Source organism: Alligator mississippiensis, chromosome 2 (genome assembly GCF_030867095.1).
Source record: "Alligator mississippiensis isolate rAllMis1 chromosome 2, rAllMis1, whole genome shotgun sequence".
NCBI classification, from domain to species: Eukaryota; Metazoa; Chordata; order Crocodylia; family Alligatoridae; genus Alligator; species Alligator mississippiensis.
In genome coordinates this window covers 271,703,440-271,728,138 of record NC_081825.1, presented here as the reverse complement: position 1 = coordinate 271,728,138, position 24,699 = coordinate 271,703,440, and the positions used below count along the sequence as shown (strand labels likewise).

General features: G+C 43.4%; 1 protein-coding gene across 3 annotated transcripts in view; it reads right to left on the bottom strand.

The window, feature by feature from the left end:
• Nucleotides 1-3,363: 3,363 nt before the first annotated feature.
• The window catches only part of SPATA7 (spermatogenesis associated 7), a 74,102-nt gene continuing 52,766 nt past the window's right edge, over nt 3,364-24,699 (bottom strand). For all 3 annotated transcript variants that reach the window (XM_059723153.1, XM_059723154.1, XM_019481689.2), the window contains 7 exons: nt 17,021-17,502; nt 12,855-12,918; nt 9,456-9,526; nt 7,875-7,928; nt 6,352-6,429; nt 4,911-4,968; nt 3,364-4,217 (listed from right to left, as the gene is read on the bottom strand). In XM_059723153.1, the coding sequence (XP_059579136.1) occupies nt 3,729-4,217; nt 4,911-4,968; nt 6,352-6,429; nt 7,875-7,928; nt 9,456-9,526; nt 12,855-12,918; nt 17,021-17,502 (1,296 nt within the window). In that variant the 3' untranslated portion in view covers nt 3,364-3,728. The remainder of the gene's footprint in view (nt 4,218-4,910; nt 4,969-6,351; nt 6,430-7,874; nt 7,929-9,455; nt 9,527-12,854; nt 12,919-17,020; nt 17,503-24,699) is intronic.

Sequence of the window (24,699 nt, the reverse complement as noted above, 5' to 3'; positions counted from 1 at the left end):
TAGCCTCCTTTTGAAGACGCCCAGGGTAGAAGCGAGCACCACTTCCCTTGGAAGTTGGTTCCAGATCCTAGCTGCCCTGACTGTGAAGTAGTGCTTCCTGATGTCTAGCCTGAATCTACTCTCAGTCAACTTATGTCTGTTATTCCTTGTTACTCCCAGTAGTGCTCGGGGGAACAGCGACTCTCCCATTACCTGCTGGTCCCCCTTGGCAAGTTTATAAACGCCCACCAGATCCCCTCTCAGCCTTCTCTTGTGAAGCTTGAACAGGTTCAGGTCTCGTAGCCTCCCCTCGTAGGGCCTGCCCTGCTGCCCCCTGATCGTGCGAGTGGCCTCCTCTGGACCCTCTCCATGTTGTCCACATCCCTTCTAAAGTGCGGCACCCAGAACTGGACACAGTGCTCCAACTGTGGTCTGACCAGTGTCGCATAGAGAGGGGAGGATTACCTCCTTAGACCTGCTCGTGTTGCATCTGTGGATGCATGACAAGGTGCAGTTAGCCTTCCTGACTGTGTCCCCACATTGACAGCCTATGTTCATCTTGGAGTCTATAATGACTCCAAGATCCTTTTCTGCCTCTGTGCAGATGAGAAAGGAGTTCCCCAGCCTGTAGGTATGCTGCTGGTTCTCTCTCCCTAGGTGCAGTACCCTGCACTTGTCAGTATTGAATCCCATCTTATTCTCATCTGCCCACCACTGTAACGTGTCTAGATCCAATTGCATCCTGTCCCTCCCTTCTAGCATGCCCACTTCTCCCTACATCTTAGTGTCATCTGCAAATTTGAACGAGGTGCTTTTCACCCCCTGATCCAAGTCGCTGATGAAGATGTTGAACAGTATGGGCCCGAAGACTGAGCCCTGCAGAACCCCACTGCCCACATCCCTCCAGGTCAAAAATGACCCATCCACCATCACTCTCTGGGTACAGCCCTCCAGCCAATTGGCGACCCATCGACACCACAATCTCCTAATTTTTTAACGAGAACGAGGTGAGGGACAGTGTCGAAGGCCTTCCTAAAGTCCAGAAAGACTACATCCACCGCGACCCCTGCATCCAAGGATGTGACCTGGTCATAGAAGGCCACCAGGTTGGTCTGACAGGACCTGCCTCTAATGAACCCATGTTGGTTGCCCCTAAGCATACACTCCCCTGCTTGCCCCTTGCAGATGTGCACCTGGATAATTTTCTCAAAGAGCTTCCCCAGGACCGAGGTAAGACTAACAGGCCTATAATTTCCTGGGTCCTCCTTCCTTCCTTTTTTTGAACATGGGGACCACATTGGCTCTTTTCCAGTCCTCTGGCACCTTGCCAGAGCACCATGAGTGCTCGTAAAGCTGTGCCAGGGGTCCTGCAATGACCTCTGCCAATTCCCTCAGCACTCTGGGGTGGAGATAGTCAGGACCTGCTGATTTGAACACATCAAGTCCCTTCAGAAGTTCCCTGACTAGGTCCTCTCTGACCCTGAGCCTGGCTGCGCCTCCCCTGGGACCATCGGGGATCCCAGTGGGGGGATGACCTGTTCCCTGCTCAGAAAAATGGAGGCAAAGAAATTGTTAAATAGGTTAGCTTTGTCATCTGGTGAGACCACCAGATTTCCAAGCGTGTCCTGCAGAAGCCCCACGTTACCCGGAACCTTCTTTTTCCCCCTATGTATTTAAAACGATTTCTTGTAACCTTGATCCAGGTCGCTAGTCCCAGTTCCATCTCCGCCTTGGTCTTCCTAACAGCCCTCCTACAATCCCAAGCAATGGGGGTCTAGTCCTCCTTGGTGATGGCCCCTCCCTTCCATTGGGTATACGCCTCCTTCTTAGCTTTGAGACATTCCTGGATGTTTTTGATGAGCCATGGGGACTTCTGAGCACTCTTGCCCCCTTTGGTCCGTGTTGGGATTGCCACCCTTTGGGCTTGGAGGATCATCTCCTTCAGGAACGACCACCCTTCTTGGACTCCCAACTCCCCACCCCTTCGGGACCTCAGTGCCTCCCTGACTAGTCTCCTTAGCTCAATGAAATCCGCCCTCCTGAAGTCCAGGGCTGCTGTCTTGCTGCAGGCCTTTGCCACCCTGCGCTGGATGGTGAATTCCAGTAGGTGATGATCGCTATCGCCCAGGTGATCGAACACCCGCAGTCCCCTCACCAGGTCATCTCTTGTGGCCAGGACCAGGTCTAACAAGGCATTTCCCCTGGTGGGACTGTGCACTTCCTGGGTTAGATGGAGGTCCTGTAACACGGCTAGAAACCTATGTGAGCAGTCAGACCTGGCTGATTGCTCTTCCCAGCAAATGTCCAGATAGTTTAGGTCACCCCTGATGACCACAACCTTTGACTTACCTGCCTCCACGAGCTGACCTGAGAATCCCCGGTCTAGCTCTTCTCCCTGGTTGCGTGGTCTGTAGTAGACCCCCACCGTTAAGTCCCTTTTCCCCGACCCCCTTGTATTCTGACCCAGAGCACTCCAGTCTGCTCCTCCTCTCACCCAGTGCTGCTCGTTGAGGATGTGAATTGTTCTTTGACGTAGAGTGCCAATGACATGCCTGTTCCTGAATGAGGGCCCAACTCTCATTATTTTATTTTTTTTAAATGGCTATTCAGTGAAGGCCGCCTTCAGTGTAAGAAATGGAATTATACAATGTAGCGCTGCACAATTTGAAAACCTGTTGGTGTAGTCATGCTCCAAAAATAGTAGTTGAGTCATGAACATCTAGGATATAAAGAGCACATCAGCAAGCCCAGCACAACAGAGCTGTTAGCAAAAAATGTCCTTTCCTAACCAAGCAGGATGGCAGAAAGTTAAGGAAAGTGGAGGGCTGCTATTACTAGAGCAGGCCTACTTCTTTTTGTCAGGAGACAAAGGGGAAAGAGGACTGGGTACACAGAGGAAAGAAGGGTGTAAAAAGAACAGATTACCCACTACCCGCTGGCTGCCATCCAAAGGCCATGCTTGAGTGTCTGCTGTTGTGATCACATATACATAGATTGTTCTTTGATTTAGATTTTACTTCAAGGTGAATAGGTATTTTTGATGCAGAAAATGTATTACTAACAGAATGCTCATTAACTCTCACAGTATTGTAAGAGGGCAACTGGATTTGCAAGGCTCATCTCCTGTAGGAACTTAGGAAGACAACTTTGAAAAATGGGCAGGGAGTTCTAAGTGCAGATACCTCCTCCCCTCCACCTCACGGTTGATGAAATGGTCTGTGCTCACTTTGCAAGCTTCCTACAGGTTTATGCACTGTGGGGGTTTTTTATGCTTGTCTGCATTAGATTGTTCTTGGAAAGTGATATAGACTTCCCAGCAACTCCTGAAAATATGATGATCTTAGCTCTTGATGGCATGTTATACCAGAAATGTGTTTACAATGGTGCAGGTACTGCATTCATTTATTATAAATAAACAATAAATAATATAAAATATTACATCTTCAATAAACCTAAAAATATATATACTCTAATTTTAGCAGTGTCAGCAGCTAGTTCCAAAATTGTACTCTTAGCTTAAATTATAAAAACATTCTTTTTGAACAATAACTTTTAAACCATTACAGCTTATGTTAGTACCTAGATCAGTTAATGCCTGATTGATAATACTTGTACCCCTCTTGTGAGGCTAATAGCAGCATTTGAATAGGAAAGTTGAAGATAAAAATTAATGATTCACTAGTATTTATTTGACAAACATTGGCTCTCCACAGTACTGTCTGCATTACTGTTTTGCAGTTAACTCTGGTCTATTCTTCTACATAGTCATTTGAGATTTGAAGGGCCTCTGCAAAGCTTTCTTCAAGATCATCAAGTTCCTTATTGGTTTCAAAGTCACTCTCACAAGTGGTTGAATTTAATGTTGGCTCCAAAGAGTGTGAAATATCTGGGACAGATTCAGATTTCACTGAAGAATAAGGATCTGTTCCAATGCTCACTTCTTCAGTAAGATCTTTTGAAAAGCCATTCTGGCCACATATCTCCTCTGGAGTTTCACAATATGACTGGGGCATTAATTTGTTTAGATCCTTTGATAATAAATCCATGGCTTTCAGGAACTCACTGCTCTTCGTAATCTTATTCTGCCCTTGATTTTTGCTGGTAATTTGAAGCTGATCCATGGTTTTAAACTTTTCCAGATCAAATGCCTCCATATTCCCATTGACTTTCTCAGATTTCTCCTCTGTGCTACAGCCTAGGTCCACTTTAAGGACATCCAGTAGGTGGCGCATTTTGCTCTAGAATTTAAAGGAAGAAATATAATGCTTAAGTTTAGTGATGGGTCAGCTGCTTGCAGGAGTAAGATTGAATTTGTAGCTGATTTTTATTCTGTAAATCAAGGGTCAATAATTACAGCCCATGGAGATGTGGCTTTGGCAACATTTGGCAGCAGGGAGCTCTGCTCGTACTGTACCACAGTTGGGTACTGGGGGCTTTGATGGAGGGGAGGTGCCCAGGGCTTTAGTACAGGGGGAACGCTCTCTGTGCCATGCTGTGGCTGGGCAGCAGGAAGAAGCGGAGGAGATGGCCCAGTCTGCCTGGGTCACTCTGGCAGGAAAACACTGCAAACACCTGCTGTGAATGTCTGAATTATTTTAATGACCTTCTTCTAATTGGAATGTTCGGTTTGGCCAAATGTTAAAGGAAAGAACGGATACTCGAAAGCAAGTGACTAATCTTTTCTTATTATTACTATGCTGCAAACCGTCATCAAGTTCCTGAAATAACTGCTGTCTGGGTATGAGACTATACGTGATGTGGGCAACCTAAGTGGCATGCTATCACAGTACCAATCCACAATCTTTTATTCTACTAGTGGATCTGCACTGAGTGGTCTGGCTACGTTTACCAGCTTGCCATTATCAAATGCCTTTTGATGTCACTGACAGAAATGGGGAATGTTACAGACCCTGCTCCGAGAATGGACTTACCTCATTCAAACGGTGCCTGTTTTCTTCTATGTGACGCTCAAACAATCGTTCCAATACTCTAAAACAAGCAGACAAAGCTCAGTCACAGTATTGTCAGGAAATGTTTGAAACAAGTCTAGAGAGTTAAGATTCAAACTCCAGAATTTTCATGATTTTTCTTGCTTGGATAGCCTTAATTATGCTCAGTTACAGAAAAACTCATACTGAGCCTTCATGCTACTCGACAGTTGCTTGGTGAACAAGTGCCCGTCAAAGCAACAGCCAGTAACCTTCAGGATACATGTGAACACTGGCTGGTAGGCTGTACCCTGTTGGAACAAACCTCAACTCAGTTAAAGCAAGTGGAGAGCTAGTTCCTGTTCCAGCTCAGTGAAAAGATCTCTATACTCCCTTTTCCAGAGACTGAGAAGTAACTGCTAGCCTAACACTCCAAAGACAGAATCAGGGGAAAGCAGCTCAGTACCCTATTTCTTGGTACTAGCTGTGCCTCTTTTCTACCTTATCCAAAGAGAAAGAACCAGATCGGAAGGAAGGAAGCAAGTCATATTTCATGCACTTTGGAATTCATAATATGAATCTGTGCTACTGGTTGGGAACCCATCACTTAAAAAAAAGTACAAGAGAAAGAGGTTGGTGCCTTGTGATCAATAATCATAACTAGGAATCACTCCTGTGATATGGTTATGAAAAAGGCAAGGGCAATTCTATGATATATATGGTGATATATTCCAGAAGAAATAGGGACGTACTGATTACATTATACAAGGCACTGGTAAAACCACACTTGAAATACTGCATACAATTTTGGTCACCCACATTCCAGAAAGATGAAGTCAAACTGGAACAGATGCAGGAAGGGACAGTAGTCTAAGAAAGGGGAACAGAGAGCTTATTTTGCACGAAGAGACTAACAGATGTTGCCTGGTTTTGTGTAGAGGGGTTAGGAGCAATGCAATTACTTTGCACGTCAGCAAAGCAAACATGTAGGAAGAAGACCCATTTAAGGTAAAGGCCATCCCTGACAGAACAAATAAGCTTTGGTTAGAAATTAGCTGAAGGTTTCTAAGCCATCAGAGGAAAGGGATTCCAGCACAGCCTCCCAGGTGTCATGGGGGCAAAAACTATGGTTCTATGTTAGAGCTTGATCAGTTTATGAACCATGTGACATGGTTGCCTACAACTGTAGGGGATTAGACCAGATGACCCAGAAATTGCCCTGCAGCCCTTTGTTTCTCTGTCTAGGGGAAAGGAAGGGCAAACAGAGAGATGGAGAGCAATGGAGAATAATATTTTTTAAAATATATTTAACAGAAGATTAAATGCTAACACTTATTCTAAAAAGGTCACACCAGTGTTGGAGACAAGTGCCATTTCACACAGCTTACAGGACCTGGTCTGTTCAAACACAGTAATTGTGAACTTGAAAATAAAGATATCCAACCTGTTGGAAAATAATCCGAGTTTAAGAATTTCATCTGTTACTTCTTCAATGAAAGTGAGATACAGCAGCTCTTCCTCTCTGCACAAAGAACAGAAAATCCACTATGAATATATAAAAGTAGAGACATCTATCAGAGTGGAGCAAGTAGCTTTATCTGATCAGGGAAATAATTTACAAACTCCAAGAAGATCAACACACTTTTGGCTCTTGGCACTATCTCTTAGTACAGTGACCATCAGGTCCCAAGCTTATCAACCTCTAAATGCCTAAAACATACCTTAGAAGTTCAGATACCTCTGTGATTGTAACTGACCTTGCTTAACAGCTGCAAAACCACCTACACATCTAAATTTATTAGTTGCATTTATTGCTGCATACACTTTAGCTTTAGAAGATCTCCACATACTGGACTTGGGCTCAGAAGAAATCCAGACCAGTCACTTAAAGGTCACTCCTGCCTAAGCTCTGCTACAATCCAAATCAGTTCTGGAAAGTGCATAAACTTAACATTCCTGAATCAGGAAAAAACTCCACCAAGTACATATTTGGTGCTGAGAGCATGGATTCAGCTTAAAAGAAAAACAGTGGTCATGGTGACTGCTGAAATTTAACAGACAGTGTCAATAGTTCTGGTAAAAATTTCTTTATGAAATAACATTTAACATTTCTACAGATTATTTTAATTAAGTATTTATAAAATTTTACTAGAAGCATTGTACAAAATGTATAGAAAGGCAGTTAGAATGACATGCATTTGGCTGGAGTACTTTTAACTGGGCTAGTAAGGGAGTAATTCTAGCTGCTCCAGGCTGCTGGGATCTAGTTGACACTAGCAAAGAACAACTTTTTCCTTCAATTTTATTTCCAAAGATTTCCAACTACAGTATCATATTTTGGGGTGTCTGCTTTCCCGAAACTGGACAGATCCAGCCTGCCACTCACCTATACACCTACTTTACCTTTCCACAACTGAGAAACTCCTTTCTACCTGCCTTGTTTACCTTTATTGCTGGGCTAAAGCTGTTACAAATTAATCTTCTTGCAGTTATTTAATACCTTTATTGCTTATTAGCATACCAGACTCTTTTTTTCTGTCTAGTTCCTAGCACATTCCAGCCTAACAAAGCCAACCTTTAGCGCTTGCTCACACTAAAACTTTGGTATCCTGGAAATTCAGTCCATGCTTGTATATAAGAACACATAAACACAACACTCCCTACTACATAACCTATATCGTGAAAAGTTTCTCTGCTCCTGCTACTTGTTTCCCATCTGATGTGACATTATACGTCTGTTCTCTGGAAACACTTGCTGCATGTCAATAACAAGAAAAGAATATGGGGAATAAGCATCAGGAGCTTTAGATCTCTGCAATAAAACAGATCTAGTCTGGAAAACTGGTTCTGTGAATAATACTTCAGCTACTGTTTAACTGATTTCTTTGTTTGCATCCATGCCTGTTCCAGGACATTCAGTGATGTGCCAATTTATTCCAACTCAAAGAAAGGCAAAAATATACTTACTCAGCCTGGATTTTAATTCTTGCTGAAGACTGCTCAGAATATAAGGATGTCTCCCTAGTCAGAAAATAGAACAGTGAAAAACAGCATTAAGCAATTTCCTAAAAACAGCTAATTCTCCTGCAATTCACACTCTTTCTTGAGCTGCCCCTCTGCCAAAAGCATATACCAAAGCATATGACAACATGAGCAAGTTACTGTGAATTAATTTACTGGATGAACTTACAGCCCACTAGCTTCTCTGCAGTACCTGTCCATGTGTGCAGTCTTCCCTGTGATATATGGGAGGTAGAGTAGATTGCCCCTCAGTAAAAATGGGGTAAACTATCTCACATTAAATGGAGTAACTGAAGTTTATACCCTAACTTACCTTACCTTGTTCATATAGCCATAGATAGCCACATCAAAAATAACATTAATCCTACTGCATAATGACAGTTTTGCTCAATCAGTGAGGGTTATGCCCCTCATCCATTTCACTTATCTAAAAAACACTGCTTGCTCCATCAGGAAACGCCATATCTTACTTTCAAGCTAGAAGAGATCTTCCTTCCCATCCTCAGTAAAGTAAAAAATCTAATAGTGGTGCAGACAGAACCCATGTCATTAAGATGGAAGGTGTCTCAGAATGGAAAAAGTCCTAATATTACTCTGGAGAATGGGATTTAGGCACCCTGGGTAGATTCTAGCCGTACATATTTATTTTTAGCCTCTATAAAGATTGCAATTAGATAAAGAATCATCATCTGACACAACTGGTGTTTTTGCCTAGCAAAATATCAACCTTCAGAGCATGAAGGAGGGCAGACTGAGAGTCTGGCTGCGTGGTGTATGCAGTAATACAGAGGAGTTTGTCAGTTATGGTGGGCATAGTGCCAAAAGGCAGGTGAAGCTGTGGCAGGGATGCAAAGTTAGGATTGTAAAAAAGCAGGGAAAATAGCTATGAACAAAAGGGAGGAAAAAAAGCCCAAGTCTTATCCACCTGATCTAATATCATGACTCCCTGCTGAAGGGAGGTAGGAATCTAGTCCTAGGAAAACTGGCAGCATATGACCTTGGTTCAGGAGGGAGAGATTAAATTTTGATTATAAGATGTCTGGGGTCCTTTTTCCTCTGAAAGCTACTCTACACCCATGTCCTTATGTGAAGCTGTATCAATAATGTCCACCATCATCTTACTGAAAGAAATACTGAGTTTGCAAGTTTTGCTATTAGTTCACATGCCCATAGGGAATTAAGTGTAATGTTGGCATTGTCAGCCTCAGTCCTGCCTAATAGGAACCACTGCTCAATAAGCATGGGAAAACTGGGTGCAAGAGCATAGCAATTTCCATGATAAGAGATGCTGTAGTACATACAGATTTAGTCATATATTTCAAAAGTATCCCACTCAACTGGCTTCAGAATGGAACTTTATCATAAGGAAAATGTGAATATTGTTATGCATAAAATTATTAATCTTTAAAAACACTCTGCTAGATGAAGGAACTCAGAGAGAGAAAAAGCAATTGTGGCTAACAAGCCTAAGCAGGTGTAGGACAAGCAATAAAGAACGTTTCAAAACTGGTTTCCTACTGCATGCACCTTGATAAAGAATACTGAAACACATCCATTCTTCCCTCAGGCTCATCTGTTGCAGAGTTCACATCTTCAGCCTACAATGCAGAGATAATACCTTTATTACTGAAGCAACAATACACAGAAGACAAGGACCACATTTGACCACAAGGGATCAGGGAATGAGAAGAAAATGACCGTAAGGAAATACCTGCTTCAAAGACTTGGGATAATTCTACTGTGAAAATCTTATATAAGCATGTGCCTCAGAAAATGTATTAGTAATATTTTTAATACAATTTTATTAAAAACACTTTGGTCTAAAACTGTAAGCATAAAGCATGTGCACCCAAGAATGCAGGAACACTTGGGTGAAAGTACATAATCAGGAGTACTTTCCAAATATTCAACAAAACCTTTATGAAGGGAGTGTCAAAGGTAAAATGAAGCAGCTGTCAGTTAAGGGCCTAATTCTCAGATGGGCTCAGCACTTCATACTCTAGTTGAAAACAGTAGATTTGGGGGTGGCTCATCTCTCCTGAAAAGTAGGCCAAAGATGACCTCCCAAAAATGTGCCCAGTAGAATGTGTGGTAGTCAAGTAATAAGGCTTGGCACTTGTAACCAATAGCCTACAGCATGTCATTTCAGTCACTCAGCTTGAAGATCAAGTTGTCTACTGCCTGCATTTTAAATGATGACACCCAGAAAAGGGCACTATATGGCTTCCTTTCCCTTTCGCAACAGCCAAGAAAAATAATCTAATGTAAAACCAAAATCTTCCGATAACCTTGAGGAAAGCTTTCTTAATAGGGTTCAAGTTACGTCTGGACCTGTCTTTACTCAATTCAGATGAAGCCACCTCGGGACAGACAGAACTACTTGCTTTATTCATAATCAGAAACATAAAGGGTCCTGCAAAATCCAAATCAGGCAAGTAACTCTATTAACTTTGAGAGGACTTGTGTTTAAAGACTTCTTGTCAGTGTACTGGCTGTGGATGAAATCCAGCGCATGTTAAAGTATCTGTATGAGGAACCTAAATTCCATGTCAAGCTCTTCCATGGGAAAACTGAGCAAGATGGGAAAAGGTTACAACAATTTGAAGCCAAGGAAATTATTTAATCTCTTCAAAGGGAGAGGGAGATTAAAGAGAAATGGAGGAGGTTAGACGTCCATTTCACTTTACCTTTATAACAAAAAATGTATTCAAGACTCCCAAAATAGAAACATACTGCAGTGCTATTGGGAAGTCCAGATAACCAGGATTTATGTTCAGCTATAAAACCCCCACCATAAACAGCATCAGTCAATACCATGATACAAACGTTAGTAAGAATTCTCTGGTATCAGAAATGAATGTATACACCATTGTAGTTATTGTCACAAGACTACATATTGTATCTGAGGGACAGATTCTACCACCCTTGCTCAGGCATAGTACCTTAGAACAACATCCAGCAGAGCACTCAAGGGCATAAAGCAGGATATAGGCAGAATCTGGGCACCAAGCTCCACAACTGTGATCCAAAATTGCTGCTCAGCTGCTTCCTAACCCAGGAGGTACCTAAATTACAATGTGCCTTATTTTGACTTTAACATATTTTGGATGCCAGGAACTGAACCTCTCGTGTGTGCCCAGAACTGCCTATGCATGAGCAAATTGATGTTCAGCTCATGAAGAACCCCAGATGGGATCCAGAAACTAGGGCAGTGATACTCAACCAGGATGCTGGGCATCCTGGGGTGCTGTGAGATCCTTTGAAGGGGGCCGCAGGAAATGTAAGGAAATAAGGCTCAGGATCTCCCTGCCTGCCCTTTCTGCAAGGAGGTTAGGACTGTAATAAATAAATCAGGTTGCTGCTTTAATTTAAAAAAAAATTATGGAGGGGTGCCTTCAGTCTTCTGAGGGATGCCTTGAGTCTAAAAAGGTTGAAAACCACTAAACTAGCATTCCTCCCATGAAGTCCCTTGAGGAGCCTGATATAGGTTATTGTTATTCTGCTATTACTCTCTACCCTTCCTGTTGAAATTGTACTACTGTGCAGAATGCAACATACATTAAACTTGAGAGAGAGCAAAAGGAAACCTCACTGTATATCTTAGCAGTTAGGTCATTAACTTGGGAGGACAGTCCTGGGTTCTGGTCCCTGCTTCAAGGACTGTTTAAGCACCCTGTCCAGGGACTGTTTAAAGTACAATATAAAAGCCACCCTGGAAGCAAGATGCTGAACATGTGCTCCTGTTTATGAATGCTGCACCCAAAGCCTCATTTCTTATTTGCACCTGCTTTTACCTGTATGGCTACTTGTACACACCACAATTTTTGCCCTTTCATGCACTGAAACTGCATGTTTGTTTGCATGAACAGGATTTCCTGATGCTTTAAAAGTCTTTGTTGTGCGTTAAACTAAAACTCCTTGGATGTAGTTTAGTTTGGCTCACCGGGAATTAAAGTGTTGTGTCCATGGATTTGTTGCATGCAAACATAAAGGCACTCAAAGACATGTAATGAGCCTCTTTGTCCACCAGATAACATGGCAACTTTTTCATAGTTCACCCCTTCAAATTGCTTTCACTTTCAAATTGCTTCCATTTTTTTTTCTTGCGTGGTTTTGGCTCCCCGCTTCCACAGCTGCATGACAGGGCATGGGCATGAGGTTGGGGGGGGGCGCTCTGGGGTGGGGAGAGGCAGCGTTGGACCGTCCTGCTCTCCTGCAGCACTGGCCAGGAACCTAGTTTAATTTGTTTGAAAACCTAGTGCGTGTAAGCACAGATGTGATGCTCTAAGGCTTTATTCGTTTGAAAACCTAGTGCATGTAAACACAGATGTGATGCTCTAAAATAAACAAATTTAAATTTTATAAACCTATTTAATGAGAATTAAAACCTGTGGTGTGTACAGGCGCTCCTTGACTCTGCTGAACTTGGAGGCTGGGAGTGGCAGCTAACTGGGGCTCCTAGCCTCTATGGTACAGCAGAGGCCTTGAATCCATTGTGCTCCTGAGGCTAAGAGAGGTGATCAGCTGACTGGCTTCCTATTTGTTGGTGCAGGGGGAGCCCAGGACCATGATCCCAGGCTCCTTCTGTACCGGGAATAGGGTGTGATGGAGATCTGATCCTCTACCCAAAATTGCACCTCCTGCCATACACATGCAGCATGGCAGGAAGCATGATTGTTAGGACTGTAAATCAGAACCTATGGCACCTTTAAATGACCATCTGCCAGGGGCCTATTTCTTATCATTCCCTCTTGTTCCTTTGGACCCCAGGCCTCTGAACATGGTGAATTCAGCTGTCAACTCATCTAGAAAATGAAACTGGATTTTGCTCTAAACTGCAGTGGCAGATGAAATATGTGCTCTGCTACCATGCTGAAGGAAGTTTTATAAACATCTAGATGATTGATAAATATACTTTTTTATTACCTGTGTTATGATCTTTTGGAAGTCAGTCACTTTTCTCTCAGATGCTTTGGGCTCAGATTGAAAACTACAAAGTTTGAAAATAAATATTAGAACAATACATGGACATCATAGGCCAATAGTCTACTTTCCATAACATAGGCTTAGATTTTTTAAAGTCACCTTGGGGATAGGAACACTCAATGTCCATCAGTTTTAAAGGGAACTGGGCATTCATATCCTTCTGACAGCTTTGAAAATATGTGCCATGGCTGCTACTCACATAAGAAGAGCAAGTGATTGTCAGTTCTCAGTTTGCCAACATTTAAGGCAATAAAGTCATTTTTAGATCATCTAAATCCATCTCCTGACTGGATAGTTACTGAGGGTGAATAGTAGGGCTATGCGAAGCTGCAGTCGCTGATTTGATTCAGAATTTGGCCTGATTCAGCAGCCTAATCTCCAAATCTGAATCAAATCGGGAGACCCATTAAAAGGTCCGAATCAAATCCAAAGCCTGTGAATCAATTCAGAAAAGTTTCAGAGATTTGGATCCGCCACAGACAGGCAGGCACAGTCGGGCAGCTGCAGGTTCTCCCCTGGCTTCTCTGGCTGTGCCTGCCTCTTCCCAGGCAGGGGGAGCCGCCAAGAGAAGCCCCCGTGGCTGCCCTTCCCGGCCCCATCTCCCACCCAACCTGAGCCTCCTGACACTTTAAGAAAATAAGCCCTTCACTAACCTGCTGCAGCAGGGGCTGTGGGAGCTCTGGGGCCTCCTGGCAGAGCCCCCCACCATGCAGACCCTGCACCCCGATCGCCTCCCTCAACCCCACCCCTGATGGCCCCCCAGCCCAGCCCCAGCAGTCCAAGAATAAAACAAAACAAAACAAAGCAAAACAAACGAACAAAAAACCCCCACACTCACCGGCAGTATGGGCTCTGGGGCCACAGGGCAGAGTCCCCCCACACAGCCCCCGCTCCCTGATCTCCGCCCCCAGCCCCACCCCTGATGGCTGCCCCACCTAGCCCCAGCATGCCAGCAGTTTAAAAAAAGCAAAAAGCCCCACACTGACCGGCTGCAGCAGCAGGGACTGGGGTCTCTGGGCCCTTGTGGCAGAGCCTCCCTGTGCAGCATGGGATAGTGGAGCTTGCCGATCCCCGCCTGCCTGGCACCCATGCAGTAGCTTCCCCATGGCGCAGGTGCAGCGCAGCTCAGCAGGGCGCTGCGTGCTGTCTGGGCGCTGGAGCTGCTGGGGCTGAGTAGTGCCAGGCTCCAGCTGACAGATGGATTCGCCTCAGTGCCAGGCAGCGCATGGTGCCCTGCTGAACCATGTTGTACCCGTGCCATAGGCCAGTTGCCATGAGCCCTCAGAGGCCCTGATCCCTGCTGGGGCTTTTTTTTTTTTTTAAATTGCCGGGATGCTGGGGCGGGTGGGGCAACCATCGAGGGTGGGGCTGGGTGGGGGGGAGATCAAGGAGAAGGGTCTGTGTAGGGGGGCTCTCTCACGTGGCCCCAGAGCCCCCACAACTGCTGTTACTGCCGATGAGTGTGGTTTATTTATTTATTTATTTATTTATTTGATTCCCAGACTTCTGGCCCTGGGTGGGGGGGCATCAGGGGCAGGGCTGTAGGGAGAAATTGGGGTGTGAGGTCTACATGGTGGGGGTGGGCCACCAGGAGGTCCCAGAGCCCCCAGAGCCCCTGCTGCATCAGGTGAGTGCGGGGCTTTTTTTTTTTTTTTTTAAGTGCTGGAAGGCTGGGGCCGGGCGGGGGCTGGGGCTGGGCAGGGCAGCCATAGGGGCTTCTCCTGCAGCTCCCCCTGCCTGGGTTCCTGGTGGATCTGTATCTCTGAATCAGCCCCGGATCTCCAATTCTGATTTGGCCAAATCGAATGGGGACAGGAATTCGAATCACCGAATAGAATCCCTGCCCTCCAAATTGGCTGAATCTGAATCCAAATTGAATACTTCCCTATTCACACAGGCCTAGTAAATAGAACATTCAGCATAGTTGGAAGTGGAAACTACCTTGTACGTCAACATAAAACACATCAAGGATGATGTGTGGGATTCGTGCTCAGCAAGTCAATGGTAGAAATATGCAAATTTGTAAGTTATCACTCTATGGGCGTGTCTACATATGTGCTTTAATGCACAGTAGCCTATTTTACTGAGCATTAAAGCATCATGTAAAAAAACGTGATTATGCTAATATGCAGTAAAATAGGCTACTGTGTATTAAGCATCACTTAAAAACCATTTGCATTCATTACTGCGCATTAATGCAGTCTAATGTGCATTTCTTTAGTACTTCACATTGGAGGTACTCAAGTTAATGCACATTAAAAAAAGCACCTTAATGCACACCCAGTCAGTCTCATAAAATCCAAAATCTATAGGATAAAAGAAGCAAGCCTCAACTCCCTTCCAGCAGAGGAAAATGCAGTAAAGAAGAAAATGGAAATGCTGCAGCTTGGCGTTTATATTAAAAAAAAAGAAAAAAAAGGGGAAAAAAAGGCCCGGAGAGTTCATTTTGCCCAATACATTGCCCTTCTTGAGCAAAAACTTCAAATTTTAATTTAACAAGGAAAAGGTAAAATGAAAATGAGGGAGAAATTCTCAAAAAGGTTCTCAGAAGGCTAAGGAGCTGAAGAATTATACTTTAAATGATTAGGTTGAAGCATCCAAAGTTCATGTATTAGAAACAAAAATGATGTTTTCTGACAAATTCAGAACACTATATAAATACAATTGCTTTAAAGTTTCTTTTATCTGCCTTTTTGCTACAGACAAGTGAGAGAAATGGGTGTTTATTTTAAATGGATGTTAAGATGCCCATTCTCCCCTTGTTATTAATAGGAATTCTACCCAAGATGCATACCCACCTTAATAAAATAGCTGCCTTTCCAAAAATGTTAATATACCTAAAGATATTTTGGCATTTTATCTGTGTTGAAATATAATTAGACCACGGTACTTTGACCACAACCTGTGTCATAAGAGATTGATAAAGTTAACAGAGGAGATGGAAAGAAGAAGGGCTCATAGAGTGTCTTGCAAATGTGACTGTTAAATCATTTAAATTACACCCACTAGGTAAGCTCTGATTTCAGATCTGGTGCCCTAGTTTAATCAGCTGGACTGCAGGCAACAGCTGAGATCTTCCCAGGTGTTGGAAAATTACATTCCTGCTTTTGATTCTCTGCCAAGTGGTTTCAGGAGTGCTGAAGTCACTGCTCCAAATTCAACTCTATGGATTCAGCCATGACATTATGGTGCTCTTAGCACTCCTATGAACTTCAGTGGAAGCTGAGCCATTCACCCCCTCCCATGACTGGCACCCTGTGTTTATCCTCTATTCCCTCAAAAGATGGTAGCTCTCCCAGTAACCATCTTCTTAAGAGTGATCTGATACATGAGAAAAAAAATTATCCTAAGAGAGAGAGAAAGAAAAAAAAGGAGTTAGGGATACAGGCACTGAAGAGACTGGGACCCTAAGATGGTAAGGAGCTATTACTTTGGAAAGAACACAATATAGGCAAAGGCAATTGATTTTGTATATAATGCTTCATACTAATTATAGCTTAAATAATTTAACTAAAACACAGATTCACACTTTTTATTGTTTCTTATTTTTAACAGGGCAATGAAAAGATATATTCAAGGATCTTTGGATCACTTTATAAGATTAAAAAAAAAGGAACCAGAGAATTAGAGAATTGCCTGAGATGGCAGGAGCTGCCGAGTGGCAGGTTTGCGTGCCACCAACACTAGTACGTATCAGAGAGAGAGGACGGGGAGGGCAAAGACACAGAGCATGCTCCTTGATTTCCTAGCAACTCATGCTGCTATTTACACCAGTGCAAATTCCCTCAAGTACACTGCAGTTCGGACGTGGTAGCATTTCAAACCTAAGTTGTATTGGTATAAATCACAACACGAGATACAAGGCAGTAAAGAATCAGGCCCAAGATCTGTGAGGCAGAATGGAATGAATCTTGGAGGTTCTTAAAAAGAGCAGGCCAAGTTCTGTTCTAAGTTTCATAATAATAAGTCAAAGGATCTCACTTTCATTTTCCTAGATTTCTAGCTGGGTAAAAGAGGGCAGAATTTGGTGTAGTTTGTAGCCTTATGAAAAGCCTTGTCTGATTAACAAACCACACTATTTCAAAAGAAAATTGTAATTTCTGTACCTGCTTACATCAGTCTGTGTTTCTGCTTCCACCCGCTGCTTGCGAATGTTCTTCCTTTTTCTTTTAGCAGGAGTGTAGTACCTGTACTCTGACAAGAAAGATTTTGCTTCTGATTTTAAGGTGCGTGGTGTGAATGGTTGGTGGTTGTCAGTAAAGCAATCGGAATGCTTATCTAGGAGATCACCACTGTAGAGTTTGCATTCAGCCTCCTGCTGTGTGTGTGAATGACCAATGCTCATAACACTATCAGCAGAGAAACCATACAAAACTTCAGACTGTTTTCTCAATGGACTTGAATCACTGACACGTGACTTAGAGGCAGAGGCATTAGATGTTTTCCGAGCATCTTTCCTGTCACATTTTGTGGGACTGGAGACATCCAGGCCTTGCCTGTCTGAAAATGATAATGACCTAGATAAATACTTCTGTGAATTTTGTGCGCAGGGAGATAGCTGCTCATTGTCTTCTGTTTCACAGGAAACCTAGGAAAACACAAAGTTAAAACATGATTTAATAGCTAAGCAAGCAGACAACAGTTTTGCTCATTGGGGGTCTCTGCTGCTCCTGTGGCAGTTTTACCAAGCTGGAAGGGGTGTTTTTATGAATGATTTTGCCTTTCAGCAAAGTTAAATCTGTTACAAAGAAGTGTCAAAGATGATATTTTTTGGCACCTCTAACCGGTGAAGAATTACAAGAGTAAAGGCCTGGAAGATGGAGATTAACACTTAAAATGTTACTTTTTACACTCAAAATATCCACAGAGAGGCTGAAAAAATGCCATCTTTCAGCATTTTAGCCTGTGCATTAAGCCACAGGTTTCTTTTCAGTCCAATAGCTGAATATACTTTAAAAAGTCAAAAGAAAAAAAATTAATACCTTCACTGACCAAATTGGCTCCCTTTGTGCTGCATGGACAGAGAACGGCGAGTGGAAATGACCTGCAATTCCCCTGCTGGGTATTTCATTACAGTGGGGAATCCTCCAGCAGGTGTGTAACCAGTGTGACCTGGCCCAGTGCCTCCCTCCCAAAGCCCGTTGACATGGGAGCATGTTCCATTCCAGCTATCTCCAGATAATGGATAGCCCATAGGGAACCACTGCCAGCTCAAATGTTTGGGCAGCTTGGGAGCAGCACTAACTTGGGCCGGGGCACAGAATCAGAGAGCTATAACTGGCCTTTGTTTCTCAATTTATATATATATTGGCTGACATCAAAATGGAGCCACATCTAATACAATACAGGAAGCTTCTGTGTCACAGTGCACAGCAGTCACACACAAGAGCTTAAGGCAGGAAGTAAAGAACATCGTCACCCATCTAAATGATGTATAGACAATTCGTTGAGATTTGCATAGGCACTAACTGAAAATGCAAACTATTTATTAAAATTTCAGCTAAGAGATTGTTTAGATGAAGTATTGTCACTTTGAAACATAAAAGAGAGGATTGTATTGGGTGACATGCCAATGTTGTAGCAGAATTCAAGACAGTATCTATGTTGTTAAACACAGACAGGCAGTATTTTACTCTCTCCATCACTAAAATAAAATCTTCAGTGTTTGGACACAGGTCCTGGGCTTATACAAGCTCTGTCCAGAGCAGGTTTGTGAGTATTTACCAAGGTGGCTTTATGCCACTTTTCCACCCACCTGAAACTGCTTGGTCCTAGACTAGTTTCTGGTTTGAAGTGAAGTAGCCTAATAACTGCTCTAATCTATGACAGGTGCCAGGGGCAAGGACTATTCCAGCAACCCCGTATTGCCACTGCTTAGAGATATCCTGGCCATACTCCCTGTCTGAGGGCTGTGTGGGCGTGGCACAGCTGCTGAAAATTGCTTTGTGAGGGAAGAATCTGCCAGAAGAGCAGATTCAATCAGTTAAGTCTGCTTTGTGCTGCTTGAGTAGAGGAAGGCACTTAAGGTCCTCTTGGGTTTCTTCATTATTTAAAATTAACATTTAAGAATTAATTAAAAATAAGCTGATAAATGTGCAGTGAAGGGTTGATGTGCAACTTTCCTCTACTAGTAAGATGGCATGAGGAACTGATGGCACAAGGTTAATATTGTGGGAAGTGCTGCTAGTAGCTGTGGACCTTTTGTAGAATAATCTCCACATATGCATGAGATGCTTCAAGTCTCCCACTGAAAATGAACAAGAATGAGCAAATTCCTGAACATTTTGTCTGCTGTAGTGTGCAGTCTGGCAACCACTAAGATACATGATTCACAACAGAGAATCACAAACATTAGAGCTAGAATAAACCAAACTGTTCCTAAAAGTTGAATGGCCTCCCCTACCTCTTGCTCTTGTCTTCCCCAAACAACAGCATTTTTTAAAGTTCTAGGCCAGAGGTTTCCTTATTGCATACCCCCTTCCAAATTTAGAAGCTGCCTGCGTATCCCTACCAGTATACAATTTATATTTTTACCCCCTTAAATGCCAATTATTATTATAATGAAAATTAAAACTGCCATTACATAATTTCTCTCACATATCCCCTGCCCCGAGATATCTTGCGCACCCTGTGGGGTATGTGTACTACAGTTTGGGAATCCTGCTCTAGGCAATGTGACTTTCTGCTCTATAAATAATGTTGCATTATTTCCCAGTAACAGTGCTATTAACTAATCTTTGTGTCTCTGATATCCAGGAATCCTGGTTTTCCCTGATAAAAAAAAAAATCGCAAATTCTCTAACAAACTCCCAAAATTACCCCTGCCAGTTTTCCCTCAGCCCTGCTTGTGCCTCTCACTCCCCCCACCCCCCACAGACCCCTGGCACTGCTTGTGCCCCTTACCCCCCACCCACAGCCCCTGATCCCCAGCCTGGCTGGAGGGGGCCCCAGCTGTCAGGGCTATGGGGCCAGGGACCCGCATCCACAGCCCTCTGCCCCCAGCAGGAAGCAGTGGCTACTGTAGCTGAGCAGAGCCCAACTCCACCCTGCTACGGGCTGGGGGTGGGGAGGACAGCTCCCTGCTGCAGCTTGCACTCCTGGGGGGCAGGGGGGAAACTGTACCCCCCAGATCTGTGCACAGGTTGGGTATGGACTGCATGCTGTGGGCTCCTGCCCTACTGCCCTCCCCTGGGGCCTCTGCAGCCCAACAGGTGTGACCCAGCACTGCAGGGCAGAGTAGGGCCACACAGGAAACCTCTTGAGCTCCATGCTGCCCTGGAGATGCGTCCCCTGCATGAGCGGCTGCAGTGAGGGCAGTGGCATGGGGTTGTGCCCCTAAAAGATGCTGCACACACAGGGAACGCATCACCAGGCCAGTGCGGAGCTTTCAGCTTTCCTGCGCGGCCGTGCTCTTCCCTGAAGTGCTGGGTCATGCCTGCCAGGCTGCGGAGACCCCAGGGGAAGGCAGCAGGGCAGGAGCCCAAGCTTGCATCTGCTGTGTCCCCACCCTGCACACAGATCTCGGGGCATGGGTTCCCCTTGCCACCCCAACAGTGAGTGCTGCGGCGGGGAGCCAGCTCCACTCCCCGGCCCCCCAGATGAGCCTCCCATGGCCCCATCCTGCTTCCAGCTGGGGCCCTGCAGCTGCGTATTGCAGCCTCAGGCCCTACACATCACCCAGCTGGGCAGCAGCCCCAGTCCCAGCCCCAGCTCTGCCCAACTCCCTCCCTCCCTCCTTTTGGGGACATCAATCCCCTCCCCGCCCCCACACTTACTGGCGGGAGCTGCTCTCCAGGCTGCCTGGGCCATGTGTATGTACATGCACATGGTGCCCCCTACCTGATTGCCCTCCTCCCACTCCCTCTCAGCCCCTTGCAGGCTGCAACTCTGCCAGCCTGCAGACAGTTTATTGCAAAACTGCAAAATCCACAGGTTTCTCTAGTAAAATGAGAAATCTGCGTTTGCCTCCAGTAAAAGGTAAAATCTTTGGTTTACTTCATTTTTCCATGATATCCTTGCTGATATCTCAAGACTGATCCATGCTGAAATCTCAAGACTGCATGACATTTTAGGTTAAAACTTCAGGTAATCAACATTGCTACTGCAACACATTAACAGCACTGCTTAAAATGTATTTAAAATAAACCCAAAAAAGGAATACCATCAAAAATAAATCACAGCCCACAGTATGCTCATATAATACCTCTTTCCCATATTCCCTCTTTCCACTTTTCTCTAGATTTAATAAAGAAGGTACAAGTAGTCTAGTGAGAGAAAATATCTGAAATGTGTTTACATGCTAATGACTAAGGCAAAGAGCTAATGTTTTTACAGTTAGTAGAACTGAAATAAATCCTTCTTGATGGTGTTTTATGCGAGCCAACTTCATTGTATTGCTGCAGCACAATTAAGTGCTGAACTGATAACCTGCAATAACAATACCAAACAAATGCCTGTGTTAGCAGGCAGCATAATAAGGTTTACCAGAGTGATTGTTTGAATATAAAATAGTTGCAGCTGTAGTTCAGTACTATGGAAAACAGATAACACTGGAATGTTTTGGAATCCACCTATTCGAATGTTTTTGAAAGCAAATTGCAAACTGCCTACCAGTTATAAAAACAACAACTGGTATAGGCACTTCTGTGCTCTACTTTCTCAAAATAAAGTAAAGCACTGGAACTTGTTACCCAGAGAGGTTGTGGTTTCTCCATCCTTGGGGTTTTTAAGACCCAGCTAGAATAAGCCTTGGCCTGGATGATCTAGTTGGCAATGGTTCTGCTTCGAGCACATGGTTGGACTAGAAGACCTCCTGAGGTCCCTTCCAACCCAAATTTTCTATGAATCTATGAAAATAAGGCATGAAGCCACACAGTAAATCATACTTTGGGAGCCTATGGTAACCTTTGGCAAGTGAGAACTCTGAAGTAGTATCTAAAATAAATACTATTTCTTTGGTTGTTATGGGTTATGGACCAATTACTGCACTAATTATACCTCATGAAAATCCAGTGGGACCTAGTCCTTGAATCTGGCACAAATTAAAGGGGAATAAAAAAAGTAAAGATGGTAGCATCCCATTTTTTCTCTCTCCCTATTTCTGGGGCTGCTGGGGCCAAATTCTTACACCTGTCAGGGATTGCTGGACCAGTGCAATACTATAGACACACCTGAGATGATCTTCCTAGAGAAACCAAGGAAGTACCCCTCCCCTGCTACTGGGGCAATTTGCAGTTCTCCAAACGTGTCAGTTTTAAGGTTCCTTAGTACTGCCGAGGAGGTGCAAAGACATTCCCTCAGGGACCAGGAACTAGCTCACCAATTTCATGGTGCAAGGGGTGTCAGCTGGAATAAAAGGAAGCTCTAAACTTGGCCACTAAGTGGCCATGCACATCTACATGAGATGCTGACTGCACAGTCATTATGCACAGTCATTTAGTACTTGTATGACTGTGCAGTAACCAGAGTTTCTCTGCAGTAGCACTGCCAAATGACTTTTTTGTGACACTAACTGTGCACTAGCCTGAGACTGCTGTGCAGTAGCGTTGTGTCATACTTTCTGCCATCTGACGCTACTGTGCAGTAGTCACGGGCTACTAAGTAGTCAGTGTCTAGTGTAGACACAGCCTGTGTGTAACCAACAGATTTGGAAATTTAAACAGTTCTTTCTGTATAAGCAATCAAACTGTAAATGCATATATTATCTGGTTTTGTTATGACACAACTTACCATTGGAGATTTATCTAAAGAAGAAAATTAAAGTAGTAACACTTCTGCCATTACAGAGAAAGAATTGCAAACATTTGTTTGGGACTGCATGAGAGATTTTAACTCTGCCCAGCAAAGAAAAATTAGTTTTAATTAAGTAGTGGAGGTCACCTTGTTTTCAATATTTATATTTGCCATATATGTAAGGGTGGTATTTAAGAGGTATCTGTGTTTCCTTAGGAGTCCATGTATTTTGCTTAGACAATGCTAATTTGAATATAATATATCCTAAGAATGTTAATGTCAATATAAATAAATGTTTCAAGGTGGTTGATATAGCCATATATGCACACATAGTGCATCTGGAATTAACGGAATTTAAAAATTTTAACCATTTCTGGTACATATTTCTTGCACACTAGCAGATTTCAAAATGGTCACAGCTGCTATTTTACATTTTCCAAAACACAGCAAAAACACATACTACATAGTGAAAGTTACCAGCCATTTTTCTGCCATCCCTTTTTGGAACAAAAGTTGCAACAATAATAAAGAGAAATGTACTGGGTCTCCATCCTACATGGCTTTTACATGTCACTGTAACTTTCCTGATTTCTGCAGAGTCACTTCTTATCACACCAAAATTAAAGGTAAACCAAGACAATTGTTTCTTTAACCTATCATAACTTAAAATTGGCTGTGATTTACTCTTTCGGAGTCAGGGTAAGGGGAAAGTTAAAAAAATGACCCAGGAATCTAGGTTGGCTTTTGGCATGGCTGTGTATCCTGAAGTTTTCCATTATCAGTCAGAAGCACCCATGAATAGGATGGTCTGAGCATTGGATCTGAAGTATCTCATCTTGCTTGCATCACAAATTTGACTCATGGCAGGATAAAGTCAGCCCCTTCAGAGGTGGATACACAAAGTTTCATGCAGTTCAAAAGAAGTGGGTCTTTCATGACAGCTTAACAGATACTGTAACAACTGTCACAAATGTAACCATTTGTGGATGGGTTATGTGCTACTATACTGTTCTCCTGGTTGGGGTTCTCTACCCCAGGGATGGCTACATTTCAGTGGTGCTCTATGCATATGGACTGTATGGTATTTTGGGAACTTCTGGGATGAACATGCCATATAACAGGGGTGTAGGTTCTAGCCGTGTTGGTCTAAGTACATAGGCAGACAAGGTTCTTTGGGTGAATCTGATATGTTTTATTAGACCAACTTAAATTGTTGAAAAAAAATTTTCTTAGCAAGCTTTTGGGTTTAAAAACCCTTCATCAGGCTGAGGAAGCCTCTGAGATTGGTGTGTGTTCTCCTATTCATTCTATCCAGGAAGAACACACACCAGCTGCAGAGGCTTCCTCAGCCTGATGAAGGGTTTTTAAACCTGAAAGCTTGCTAAGAATTTTTTTTCCCAGTGATTTAAGTTGGTCTAATAAAACATATCAGATTCACCCAAAGAACCTTGTCTGCCTAGGTGCCATATAAGTAACTTGTTATGAATGCCATTTGAAGGTGACAGCTTTTGGCTCACCATGGACTGAAGAAATTGGTAAGATTTATAGAAGATCGCAGGTCCAAAAAAAAAAAAAAAAGACATTTCTCTGGGATTTCTCTCCTCTGGAATCCTATTTAAGTTCTAACCCACAACTATAATTAAAAAAAAAAGTCACTTAGCTGCTAAAACAATATCAGAGTGTTGGTTCTTCAGAAACAAAAGAATCTGTAACACAGAGGCTGCTATTGAATAACCATGACTCTACAAAACAAGCCACAAAGCTTCCTGCATATCAGACACTTTGCAGAGCTATCATGCAATAATTTGGCTCTGGAAACCTTAGAAATGCTGCAAATGCAATCTAATACCATGGTTTACTGAAGTGGAGGGTAGGGGAAAGCTCTGTCTTATCTACTTGAAGAATCACAATGTTACACTGGGAAATACTGCCCTCCATGAAAATTAATAAACTGCTCTTCTGATTTTCTTTTCCAATTGCTCTCATTTGTTATGTATGATAAGAGCAAAAGGTGAGTCTAATCTATTTTTATTCTTTCCCTGATGCTTGTCCT